The sequence below is a fragment of the Nicotiana tabacum genome, chromosome 23 (genome assembly GCF_000715075.1).
Source record: "Nicotiana tabacum cultivar K326 chromosome 23, ASM71507v2, whole genome shotgun sequence".
In the NCBI taxonomy this organism is placed as follows: domain Eukaryota; kingdom Viridiplantae; phylum Streptophyta; class Magnoliopsida; order Solanales; family Solanaceae; genus Nicotiana; species Nicotiana tabacum.
The window spans coordinates 104,358,766-104,371,469 of NC_134102.1; the positions used below are offsets into that span (position 1 = coordinate 104,358,766).

General features: G+C 37.5%; 1 protein-coding gene across 1 annotated transcript; it reads left to right on the plus strand.

The window, feature by feature from the left end:
* Positions 1-10,302: 10,302 nt before the first annotated feature.
* LOC142177315 (uncharacterized) lies at positions 10,303-12,376 on the plus strand. Its single transcript, XM_075245790.1, has 5 exons — positions 10,303-10,529; positions 10,649-10,964; positions 11,058-11,405; positions 11,685-11,702; positions 11,816-12,376. The coding sequence occupies exons 1-5, from the start codon at positions 10,303-10,305 to the stop codon at positions 12,374-12,376; spliced, it is 1,470 nt and encodes a 489-aa protein (XP_075101891.1).
* Positions 12,377-12,704: the final 328 nt, after the last annotated feature.

The window sequence follows — 12,704 nt, forward strand, 5'->3', positions numbered from 1 at the left end:
TTGTACTTGTGTCTAGAACTTGCCCGGTATGTGAGTTGAAGAGAAATTTGAGGTGATGCTCGGTTTGAAAAATGATTTTAGGCTTTCTTTGATCTTTTTGAGTTTATTGCTTATCATAAATAAAATTTATCCCTACTTAACCAATTTGAGCCTATTGACTTTTATTTGGTACCCACATTACAAGCCTATACTCTTTTTATTTTTAATTGACATTTTTTTGATCCTTTTACCTCTTAAAGTACTTTAATTGTTAGATGAGCGCTTAAAGAAGTAAGAAGGGACTAAGTGTTGGGTGACTTTTGAGTGGAACCAATGAAAAGAAGAAAGATGCACTTGTTTTGTAAAATACTACACCACTAGCGGAAATTGAAAAAAAAATAGTTGGGTAAAGAGAGTAAAATCTGGAAAAAAAAAGAAGGAAAAATAGAAATGAATAAATTGTTGTCTTGTTCTTGCTAGTGGGTATGAACTAAAGTAGTGCTTAAAGAAGAAGGGACTGTTTTGGGGGGTGATATTGTTTGTGGAATTGAAGTGAGGTTGAAGAAAATACGCTTAAAGTAATTTTGTGATGTATTAAAGTGCTTAGGAGGGTGAGTCACTATTCCTTAAATATATCCTATCCGTCCCTTAGCCCACATTACAACCATGAAAAAGTCTTAATTGATTTTAGATCGAGCGAGCTTACATTAGTAGAGATTTACATTAAGGGCAAGCCTATGGTACCAATTGCATGCATGTGACTTCTTTGTGAGAGTGAGCGATTTTCTTTGATGTATGTGAGTCATTAAAATATATTTGATCATGAGATTTGAATGTGTGGATTGAACTCGCTCTCTTGTTCTTGTTGTGAGGGCACATAATTTCACGAGGGATAGGTAACGTTATTAGACTTCTCTATGATGTTGGGTGTTCAAGCCATGAGTGCATTATGACATTAAGTCGGTTTTTGAGGTTAGGATTGTTGTGAGCATATTGTCTTTGTTTGAATATTTTTAAAGAATGGCATAAGTAAAGGAAAGTGTATGTGATGTATATTCTAGAGCCTAATTGTTGCAAATAACCATGGTCATAGGTGTAGTATGCTTTGAATGATAAGAGCTTAATTTTGTTTCGTCTACTATAGTGATGGTTTGTTCGAGGACGAATAAAGGTTTAAGTATGGGGTGGTGATGTTGGGCATATTTCGATATGTGTTGATGTTACTTTACCCATGTTTTAACCGCTTTTTGATGCTATTTGATCTTTAAAATGTCCAACATGGTTTAATTATTGGTTTTATGACTAATTGAGTTGTGTGTGATGATTTAAGGTGTTTGGAGTGCAAAAATATGAAGAAAAGGTGCTCTAGCTAGAGGAAGAGGGATTGGATGCGTCGCATCCAATCTAGAAAAAAATCAGATTTTGTGCACCCTTAGCAGTGAAGTCGGCCCATAGTATCCGCCTTAGCATCCGCACCTGGGCAAAACTGAGATGGAGGAACAAAGGGTGGATGCGAAGCATCCACCCTAGCATGCGAAGCTGAGAAGTGGAGGACGAGGTGGATGCGATGCATCCACCCTAGCATCAATCCCTGAAGCTGATTTGGATTAGAAATAGGAGAATTTTGGCCCACGACTTTTGTATGCAATATATAAGCGCCTCTTTTAGGTCATCTAACATATTGGAAAGGGGGAAAAAGCCACGACAAAGCTTGGAAACCACGGAATTCGTCTGGATTTCTTATCTTTTCCTTCTTTTATTGATTCTTATGCGCTCTTGTGAATTATTTGATGATTGCATGAACATGAGTGGCTAAGAACCCTATTATTCTAGGGTCATGGGTGATACATGAATGTTGATGTTTGAAGTTTAATTTGACAAAGTTGATTTTATCATATTGGGTTGTTTATTTAATTCTGTTTTTAATTAATTTGCTGAGTAGCTAACAGTGAATTACTATCTACGAATCTAGAGTTGAACTCGAAAGTGGAAATTCTAGATTGCATATAGAATTAAATAGAGCAAGTTCTTAAACCCGGACATCGGGGAACAGATTCACAATTAGGATAGAAATATACCTAATTGTCTTGCTCTGTAGAAATACGGGAAGTGTAAATGCATTCTTGTTAATCTTAATTCCATAGACATATAGGCATTAAGTTAGCTTAAATAGACGAGTAAGAACTCGACAGATTCTTATGAGTAATATCAACCTTGTCAATCAACAATCCAGATAAATCAATTAGTTATTTTAAGCTAAGAATGCAACATGATTGTTAGATAACCCGTGACCCTGAAATATTATCTCTTATTGATTGTTATTCGAAATCATTTAAGTGTTGTGGTTGATCTCTAGTATTTCATTACTTGATAGTTTTTAGGTGGTAAATTAGAAAATTATCTATTTTGTGAGAAATCGCTTAAATCGATAAGTTATTTGAGTTTGAGTTAGTTAAAAGTTAATCATAAGTCTTCGTGGGAACGATACTCTACTCACTACTATATTACTTGACGACCACGTATACTTGCGTGAGTGTGTTTGGTCGTAACAGTTACCTTGCTGAATATGACCATCTTTAATTTGTGATAGAAGATTCACGTTACTATAACAAAATTTGAGCTAATCACGTTCTTAAAAATGGATGTGACCCTTATGTTTTCAAGTCTTATATATTAAATGGATAGTTCTCATGTTTTCAAGACTTACATATTAAATGGATAGGTGACTCACCTTCTTAAGAATGCCAAATCTTACATTCTAATCTTGCCACATAATATAGTGACTTAAGAGTCACAATACTTGGGGTGGCTTGCTGCCACGTGGGGGGGAGGGGTTTAATCTTACCCAATTCTTTAATTAATCACCCAATAATTCCTTAATTAACTGGATAATCTCCCATTACCTAATAATTAATCAATTACTCACATAATTACGAATTACCTCAACTTACTTAAAATACTACTCACTTTTACGTACCTTATACACCTTATTATCATGGTCATGTGGTACCTTGTATGGTACTAGTCCATAAATACCGGGTATTATAGCTCGGACCGTATTTTATCCAAATTGACAAACTTCAACGAAAATCACTTTCTTCAATTCACTTACCCTCCCTCCTTCACGAATTTACTTATCACTCGTTTGAAATAGCATAATACTTATAACCTCAAAAATAATCTCATTCCCGAGCTTACGTCGATTAACTTACAATGAAACTTTAACGTCCGAAAATATGGGATGTAACATCTCATTTTCGAGCTTATATCAATTTACTTATGGCGTACTTCCACGTACGAAAATATGGGGTGTAACAGATTTCCCCCACATAAAGTTAGGCAAGCCACTTACCTCGAACCAAACTCAATCAATCGGTAACAATGCCTTTTCCACGAATATCCGACTCCGACTGGCCCAAATCTATGCAAAACAATTACATATCATATATACAACTATAATAGACTAATCTAAATAATGAAATCAAGATTTTAATAAAAATTCCGAAATCCGTCCTAAAAAGTCGACCGGGCCCACGTCTCGGAATCGGGTAAAAGTCACAAAATACGAAAGCCCATTCACTCACGAGTCTAACCATATCAAATTTACTAAAATCCGACATCAAATGGTCCTTCAAATCCACAAATCAAACTTCCCAAATCCCTAGCCTCAAACTCCTAAATTCCACCTTAAATACACACTAACTAGGTGGAAAAATAAATGGGGAAGCAAGATTATTGATCAAAAATAAGCACAAGGGACTTACCTCAAGAAATGCTTTGAAAATGCTCTCAAAAATCGCTCTAAACCGAGTTTGCAAAGTCCAAAATGACAAAAATTATGAAGCCCTTCGGTTTTAAACACTGCCCAGGCATTTCCGCACCTGCGGAACCTGGGCTCGCACCTGCACGCCCGCTGGTACAAACACGTGGGCGCACCTGCGGAAATGACTAACCTTGGTTTCCTCTGCTTCTTCGACCACTGGTCCGCATCTGCGCTATCGCAGGTGCGGAGAAACCATCGCACCTGCGACTTCTGCTGATCTCCACCCCTTCCGCACCTGCGCTCAACCTTCCGCACCTGCGGCTAATACCATCGCAGGTGCGATCATACCAGCAAAAGACCAAACTTCAGAAATTTCTTAACTTCCATTCCAAGTCCGTTAACCACTCGAAACTCACCCGAGGCCCCCGGGATCTCAACCAAACATACTAACCAATTCTAAAACACCATACGAACTTAGTCGAGCCCTCAAACCACATCAAACAACGCTAAAATCACAAATCATCCTCCAATTAGAACTTAAAGAACTTGAAACTTCCAAATTTGACAACTGATGCTGAAACCAACCAAACCATGTCCGATTGATCCCAAAATTTGCACACAAGTCATATTCAACATTACGGACCTACTCCAACTTCAGGAATCGAAATCCGACCCCGATATCAAAAAGTCCACTACCGGTCAAAATCTCCAAAAATTCGACTTTCGCCATTTCAAGCCTAAATAAGCTACGGACCTCCAAAACACAATCCGGATATGCCCCTAAGTCCAAAATTACCTAACGAAGCTAACGAAACCAACAGAATTCCATTCCGGAGTTATTTTCACACAGTTTTGACTACGGTCCAAATTCTAATGCTTAAATCTCCATTTAAGGACTAAGTGTCCCAAAACACTTCAAAAACCAAAACGAAACCTCCCGGCAAGTCACAATAGCAGAAATAGATATAGGAGAAGCAGTAAATAAAGGATCGGAGCTATTACTCTCAAAATGACCGACCGAGTCGTTACACTTAATTATTATGATTTATAATACTTTTTATTTAGTTTTTAAATATATAAATTTTATTTCGAAAAACTTAAAGATTCTATGCCTAAATTCATATAGAAAATTAGATTATTTAACCCTCGTAATCCCAATCATGTCAAATAAAGTGAGATAGATGGAATAGTAATTAAGTAACATGCTACAAATCGATTAAACATTAATGAAAGACGTAGTCGAGTTGATTAGACCAACCATCAATGTGGCATGTTAGCAGTAACTGCCAGCTTTTGCATATATCTATATATATATGAAGGTAATGGTAACATGAGTAACTTTGTTGCATAATTAAGTACATTAACGACCATAGTTATGCATAAGGATTACAATTATCTTAGTTTAATTTATCTAGATAATCTTATTATTCAAGTACCCAATCAACTCCAAAGTCTTGCTGCAACACTACTGTATATACAAAACAAAAATATAGCAGTCTTTTTTTATTTAGATTACAACATTATTAAAAACCATCAATAGAAATACGTACTACCTAAAGGAACATCATATGAGCTTTGAGAGTAGCCAGCTTGCAGTAAAGCATTTGTAAGCTTAATGTTGGCCATTGTTTCAAATGGAAGTCAATAATGCCTTCTTACAAGATGACCTCACGGAAGAAGTCTATATGGATCTACCTCTTGGATTTCACAAGCAGGGGGAGTATAAGGTGTGTAGATTGTTGAAATCCCTCTATGGTTTGAAACAAGTCTCGAGGCAATGTTACATTAAGCTTACAAATGCTTACTACAAGCTGGCTACTCTCAAAGCTCACATGATCACTCACATTTTACCAAGAAATGTGGCAAGAACATTGTGATCATCTTGGTGTATTGATCACTGGGAACTCTCACAATATGATTACAGAAGTAAAGAAGACTCTTCATTAAAATTTCAAAATGAAGGACTTAGGGGAACTAAGATACTTCCTTGGAATAGAGGTTCTAAGATCACAAGGAGGAATTGTATTGAACCAAAGAAAATATGCAATGGAGCTCATCTCAGAGGCAGGCTTGAGTGGGTGCAGGCCAGTTGCAACTCCAATGGAGCTCAATCATAAGCTAACTATTGTGGACTATGATAACCATGTTGGGAACACAGAAGATAAGGAATTGGAGGATGCCGGAAAATATAAAAAGTTGATAGGAAAGCTGCTTTATTTGACCATCACAAGGCCAGATATAAGCTTTGATGTACAAGTGTTGAGTCAATTTATGCAGAATCCTAAACAATCATACTTAGATGCAGCCTTGAGAGTGGTGGGGTACATCAAGGGATCCCCAGGCTTAGGTATACTGCTGAAGAAAGGTGAAGCAAACAACTTGACAGTGTTTTGTGATTCAGACTGGGCAGCTTTCCCAAATACTAGAAGATCAACTACGGGATACATTATCAAACTAGGGGACTCTCTACTGTCCTGGAAGTCCAAGAAGCAACAAACAATCAGCAAAAACTCAGCAGAAATAGAATATAGGAGCATGACTGCAGCAGTTGCAAAGGTAGTTTGAATGGTTGGATTGCTAGAAGAACTGGGAAACATTATGATTAAACCAGTGCACTTACACTGTGACAGCAAAGTTGCTTTGCAAATAGCATCCAATCCCATATTTCATGAGAGAACCGAGCATATAGAAATTGATTGCCATTTTCTGAGGGAAAGGATCAAGACATGACTAATCACTACTGAATATGTGTCCACCAAACAGTAGCTAGCAGATTTGATGACCAAAGAATTAGGAGCTGCACAGCATCACCTGTTATTATCCAAGTTGGGAGTGTTAGATGTCTTCCACTCTCTAGCTTGAGGGGGAGTATTGAAGTGCAAGAATGATGTTTTGAGTAGTTATGGGTCATTTAGCAATTAAAAAAGTTAGAAGGGACTAGTTGGTTAGGGTGATTACTTAACAATGCAAAGTTTGTTATAAATGCACTGTTAAGTACCTAATTGTAAGTGACTTTTTATTTTACTACATACGACTCATTTCTTCCTCTCCTATTCTTCTTTCTCTCTCCTCTCCTCAATACAGGATCTATGCCCTAGATATAAATGATAGTCGATCAATCTGCATGTTGCTCGATCTGATTAGCTGAGAATTCTACAAATTTACAGTAATGGTAACACGAGTAATTTTGTTGCATAATTAAGTACATCAACGACCATAGTTATGCATAAGGATTATAATTATCTTAGTTTAATCTGGATAATCTTACTATTCAAGTACCTAATCAACTCCAAAGTCTTGCTGCAACACAATTGTGTATACAAAACAAAAACATAGCAGTCTTTTTTATTTAGATTACAACATTGTCAAAAACCACCAATAGAAATACGTACTACCTAAAGGAACATCATCATGATTCTCTTCTTTTTTTATGGCAATACAAACCACAATACAAATAAGTCAGAACAGGTGGCGGAGAAACAACATGGTAAACCAGAGGCAAGTTAATATTTAGGTGGTGGTGGTGGCGACTTATAATAGATGTACGAATATGGTGACCATTTTGGCTTATGGTGGTGATGATGATGATGGTGATGTTTGTATGGTGGTGGAGGCGAAACATAATTATAGTAAGGTGGAGGTGGTGGTGGTTTATGAATCAGAGGCGGCGGTGGAGGTGACTTGTATATATAAACTGGAGGTGGTGGTGACTTGTACTTGTAAATAGGTGGCGGTGGTGGAGATGACTTATACATGTAAGCTGGCGATGATGGTGGTGGTGGTGACTTGTACTTGTAAACAGGAGGTGGTGGTGGTGACTTGTACATATAAATGGGTGATGGTGGCGGTGGTGACTTGTAGGTGTAAATAGGAGATGGATGTGGTGGTGACCTGTACTTGTAAACGGGTGATGGCGGTGGAGGTGATTTATAGAAATATAAAGGTGGTGGAAGTGGGCATTTATGCTTGTGATGGTGATGCGAGGATAGGTATGTGTAGTGAAAGGGAGAGGGAAGAGGAGGAGGTGACTGGTACATAAAACCATAACGTCGATGATGATGAGCCGCCAGGAAAGGAAGCTATATATGACAATGACTATAGATGTTGACAACAAGAAGAGAACAAATGAGAAGTGAAGGAGAAGGGATTGTAAGAGTGCCATTGCATTAATGAATATCAAAGTTAACGTGTTGCATCGTATTTATAGTGGTTAAATAGGGAAAATTGTCAATGTTGGTTCTGAAAAGATGTCTCCTTCTTTTGAAAGCGCATACTTCTAAAGTTGTAATGTCATATGTTTCTGTTGCTAGGGGCGCCAAAAGAAAAAAAAAGTAAGTTTTTTCTGTGGAAGTAAGACTTACTTAAGTAAGGTGGCATTATTGTAAATAGTTAGACAAGTTAGTTAGCTAAGCTAGTAATTAGCTGAGCTTATAAATAGAGACAATTAATTTTTGTACAGTGTAACCGGAACATTTCTCTTCTTCTTGGCTAATAACAAATTTCATTTCTTCTTCTCTATTCTTCTCGTTTCCTATCAACAATCTATGGTTGATTGCTAAATTATCATAGATTAATATGGTATCAGAACGATTGGACCACGATTGTGAGCCAATTAATCCACTGATCCATTAGCTAGATTGCTCAACTGAGTTGCTCGATTTTATACTGAAAATCTTTGTTTCTTCGGCAATGGCGAATGCAAATCTCGATCACAACCATGCACTGTATCTACACCCTTCAGACACAACCGGAGCTCTGATTGTATCGATTCAGCTGACCGGATCCGACAATTACTCGATTTGGAGCCGTACAATGAGAATCCGGCTTTTAGGTAAAAATAAGCTAGGGTTAATTGACGGTACATTAAAGAGAGAAGATGTAGAAGAGGATTTAGGTCTCCAATGGGATAGATTTAATGCAATTATTTTGGGATGGATTATGAGTTATGTTTCAAATGAGTTAATGACAGGAGTGGTGTATGCTAAGAATGCATGTCGAGTTTGGGAAGATTTGAAGGAGCGCTTTGATAAAGCGAATGCATCTAGAATTTATTAATTGCATAAGGAGATTGCAACATTGCACCAAGGCTCTAACAGTGTATCAACATATTTTACTAAACTCAAGGAACTTTAGGATGAGTATGAAAGTATGATTCCAGCATGTCGTGACAAAGAGTTTCTTGAACAATTACATAGGCAGAAGTTGATGCAGTTTTTTATGGGACTTAACGACAATTATGAGCAAGCGCAGAGTCAGATTCTTATGACAAATCCCACTCCTAATGTTAGTAAAGCATATGCAATGATCATTGAGAGAGAGAGAGCCAAAGAGTTGTCTCTAATGTGTCTGTGATGAATGAGGGATTAGAGGCCACAGCTTTCATGACTGCAAAATGAGGAAATTTTCAAGGAAGTTTTCAAGGGCAGAATCATAGACCAAAGAAGAACTGGAATATTCACTGTGATTTCTGCAAGATGAAGGGACATACTAAGGAGACATGTCACAAAATAGTAGGGTATCCTGCTGATTTCAAGTACAAGAAAAAGGAATCAGGAGCCAATGCTAATACTGCTTACAATATGAATATTAAAAACTATAATCCTAATGTTGCAGGGCCTAATGCAGGAAGGACTGAGACAATAGAGAAGGGACACATGAGTGAGCTTCCTAGGCCACCACAGTTCACAGCTTGATCAGTACAATCAAATTATGATTATGCTAAACAAAGATGTTCCACAAAACACAATGGCTAACATGGCAGGTATGATACAACCATTTATGGTTAATGTAGCTAGAAAAGAATGGATCATAGACACTGGGGAAACTAACCATATGATATCAGACTTAAGCACGTTACAAAATATTAAAAGGCTCGACTCTTGGAGCTATAGAAAAGTGTATATGTTTAATGGTCAAGTGAATTTGGTATCACATATAGGAGATTGCATAATTTCTAAAGGACAAGTAGTGAAAAATATGTTGTTTGTGCCTGATTTCCAGTACAATCTCATGTTAGTTTCTAAGGTAACTAGAGACTTTCATTGCTCAGTCACCTTTTTTCTGATTTTTACCTATTCCAGGACCTCTCAAGTGGGAGGATCAAGGGGATTAGTAAAGAGAAAGATGGATTGTACCTCTTCTTACTTGCAGATGAACGAGAAGAACTGAGTAGAGGATTAAATGCACAGGAGAAAGGAATTGATGTTTCTCTATGGCATAGAAGGCTGGGACATGCTTCTGGAGGAGCCATGAAGGAGATTCTTGGACTGCCTATTGAGAATTGTAGAAATGTAATAGATAAGTGTGATGTTTGTCCTTTAGCTAAGCATACCAGACTGCCTTTTCATTCTAGCAACAGTAGAAGTACTAAAACTTTTCAATTGTTACATTTGGATGTTTGGGGACCTTATAACACTTCTACTATTGATGGCAATAAGTATTTTCTAACTATAGTTGATGACTATTCTCGTGTGACCTGGGTTTTCTTATTGAAATTTAAAAGTGATGTGTTCATTGTATTAAGAGATTTCTTTAAAATGGTACACACTCAATTCAGTACTATGGTAAAGACAATAAGGTCAGATAATGAGGGTGAGTTCGTGAATTATAACTTCACTGCTCTATTAAGAGAATTGGGCATAGTACATCAAAGAACATGTGTCTATACTCCTCAACGGAATGGAATAGCTGAGAGGAAGCGTAGATACATTCTTGAGGTGGCAAGGGCTATTAGATTTCATGGGCATATCCCTGTGAGATTTTGGGGACATTGTGTTTTGGCAGTTATGTATATTATCAATAGACTATCTTCAGTTGTGATACAAGGTAAATCTCTTATGAACTGTTCCATGGGAAGAGACCAACCCTTCTTTATCTGAGAACTTTGGGGTGTTTGTGTTATGCTAGTGTCTTACCTAGACAGGATAAATTCAGTGCTGGAGCAGTTAGGGCAGTGCTAATGGGGCATTCTAATGTTACTAAAGGATACCTTTTGTACAACTTGGAGAAGAAGGAGTTCTTTATCAACAAGTATGTCACTTTCAAAGAAGGAGTGATTCCTTTCAAGGATATTGAAGGACTTGTTTCACCAACCTCCTGTCAGGAGGGTGTTTCACCAACCTCATGCCAGGAAGGTGTTTATCCTAACCACCCTTCTCATTTTGCAGATGTTGATTCTAACATTCCTATTTCTATAGAAGATGCATTGCAGCCCCCAGTTTTTGTAGAGGATGATCTACAAGGAACAAATATGCAACCTCATACTATGCCTACTGATGCTAGTCTTCCTAGTGCCTCACCTGTTGATCATTAAGAGCAACATGATGCTTCACCTAGTTCCTCTCATGCTGGTGCAAAATCTAATGCTGCTCAAGATAGCATTACACCTCCTGTACATACAAATAAGGATGAGATTTTTGAAGAACCTGAACTCTACTCATCAGATACTTCAACACCTTTGAGGAGATCTGGGCAAGTGACTAAACAACCATTGTGGTTGACAGACTATGTAGTACCTTTGCCAGCCAAGAAGTCTCATTTTATGGCTAATTATCTTTCATATGATCAGCTATCTTCCTCTCACAAAGCTTATTTAGGGGTCTTCTTAGCAATATCTGAACCTACATCCTTTTATGAAGCATGTAATGATGTTAGGTGGATAGAGGCAATGCATGCGAAAATAGCAGCACTATAAGCTAATAAAACTTGGGAGCTGGTGTGTTTGCCTCCAGGGAAGGTTCCCATTGGGTATAGATGGGTATACAAGGTCAAGCTTAAAGCTAATGGAGAAATAGAAAGGTTTAAAGCTAGACTAGTGGCCAAAGGCTATAGTCAAAAGGAAGGCCTTGGCTATAATGAAACACTGTTAGGACAGTCCTTTCATTAGCACCTATGCAGAATTGGCGTATCCAACAGATGGATGTTTACAATGTTTTTTTTGCAGGGAGACCTAGATGATGAGGTTTATATGGAGTTGCCATAACGATTTTCAAGTCAGGGGGATACAGTTAGTAGATCTAAGTTAGTTTGCAGTTCAAGCAAAGTAGTCTTGACCATTCCTTGTTCATTAAACAGAATCAAAGTGATATAGTGGTGATTCTTGTCTATGTCGATGATATACTAATTGCTGGAAATAATCAGCAGATGATATATGCAACAAAAGATTCTTTACACAAGGCCTTCAGGATTAAAGACTTAGGAGAGCTAAAGTTTTTTCTTAAAATGGAATTCAACAGGTCAAGTAGAGGTATTCTGGTGAATCAGAGAAAATATGCCTTGGAGATTATATCTGAGTTGGGGATAGGAGATGCTAAACCAGCTTGGACACCTCTTGAGGTGAATGTGAAGCTGACTGTACCAGAGTATGACAAGCTGATAGGGAATGAAGATGATAATGCACTTGAAGATAAGGGACAATATCAAAGATTAATAGGAAAGTTGTTGTATTTGACTCTAACAAGACCCGACATAGCATACACAGTTCAAGCACTTAGCCAATTCCTTCAACAACCCAAAAAATCTCATTGGGATGCAGCTATGAGAGTTGCTAGATACATAAAGAGGGAACCAGGACTGGGAATGTTGTTCAGCATTGAGAAGTTAGACAAAATCTATGTGTTTTGTGATGCAGACTAGGCATCGTGTCCTAACACAAGAAGATCAGTATCTGGTTTCTTGGTCAAGTATGGTAAATCATTGGTCTCATGAAAATCCAAGAAGCAAGGCACAATATCAAAAAGTTCAGCAGAAGCTGAATATAGGAGCATGGCCAGTGTTGTCTCTGAAGCTGTTTGGCTGGTTGGATTATTAAAGGAATTAGGAGCAGCTGTAGTATTGCCAGTTAATTTGTATTGTGACAACAAAACAACATTACAAATAACTGTCAATCCAGTATATCATGAAAGGACTAAACATATTGAAATAGATTGCCTTTTTATAAAGGAGAAGATTCAAATGGGATTGG

Bases quoted from the DNA above. Each gene is read 5' to 3' on its own strand.
- LOC142177315 (XM_075245790.1), top strand. From the start codon at position 10,303: ATGGTAAAGACAATAAGGTCAGATAATGAGGGTGAGTTCGTGAATTAT. The intron at 10,530-10,648 runs GTATATTATCAA...GTGTTATGCTAG, and splicing joins CATTGTGTTTTGGCAGTTAT to TGTCTTACCTAGACAGGATA. The intron at 10,965-11,057 runs GTAGAGGATGAT...GATCATTAAGAG, and splicing joins CATTGCAGCCCCCAGTTTTT to CAACATGATGCTTCACCTAG.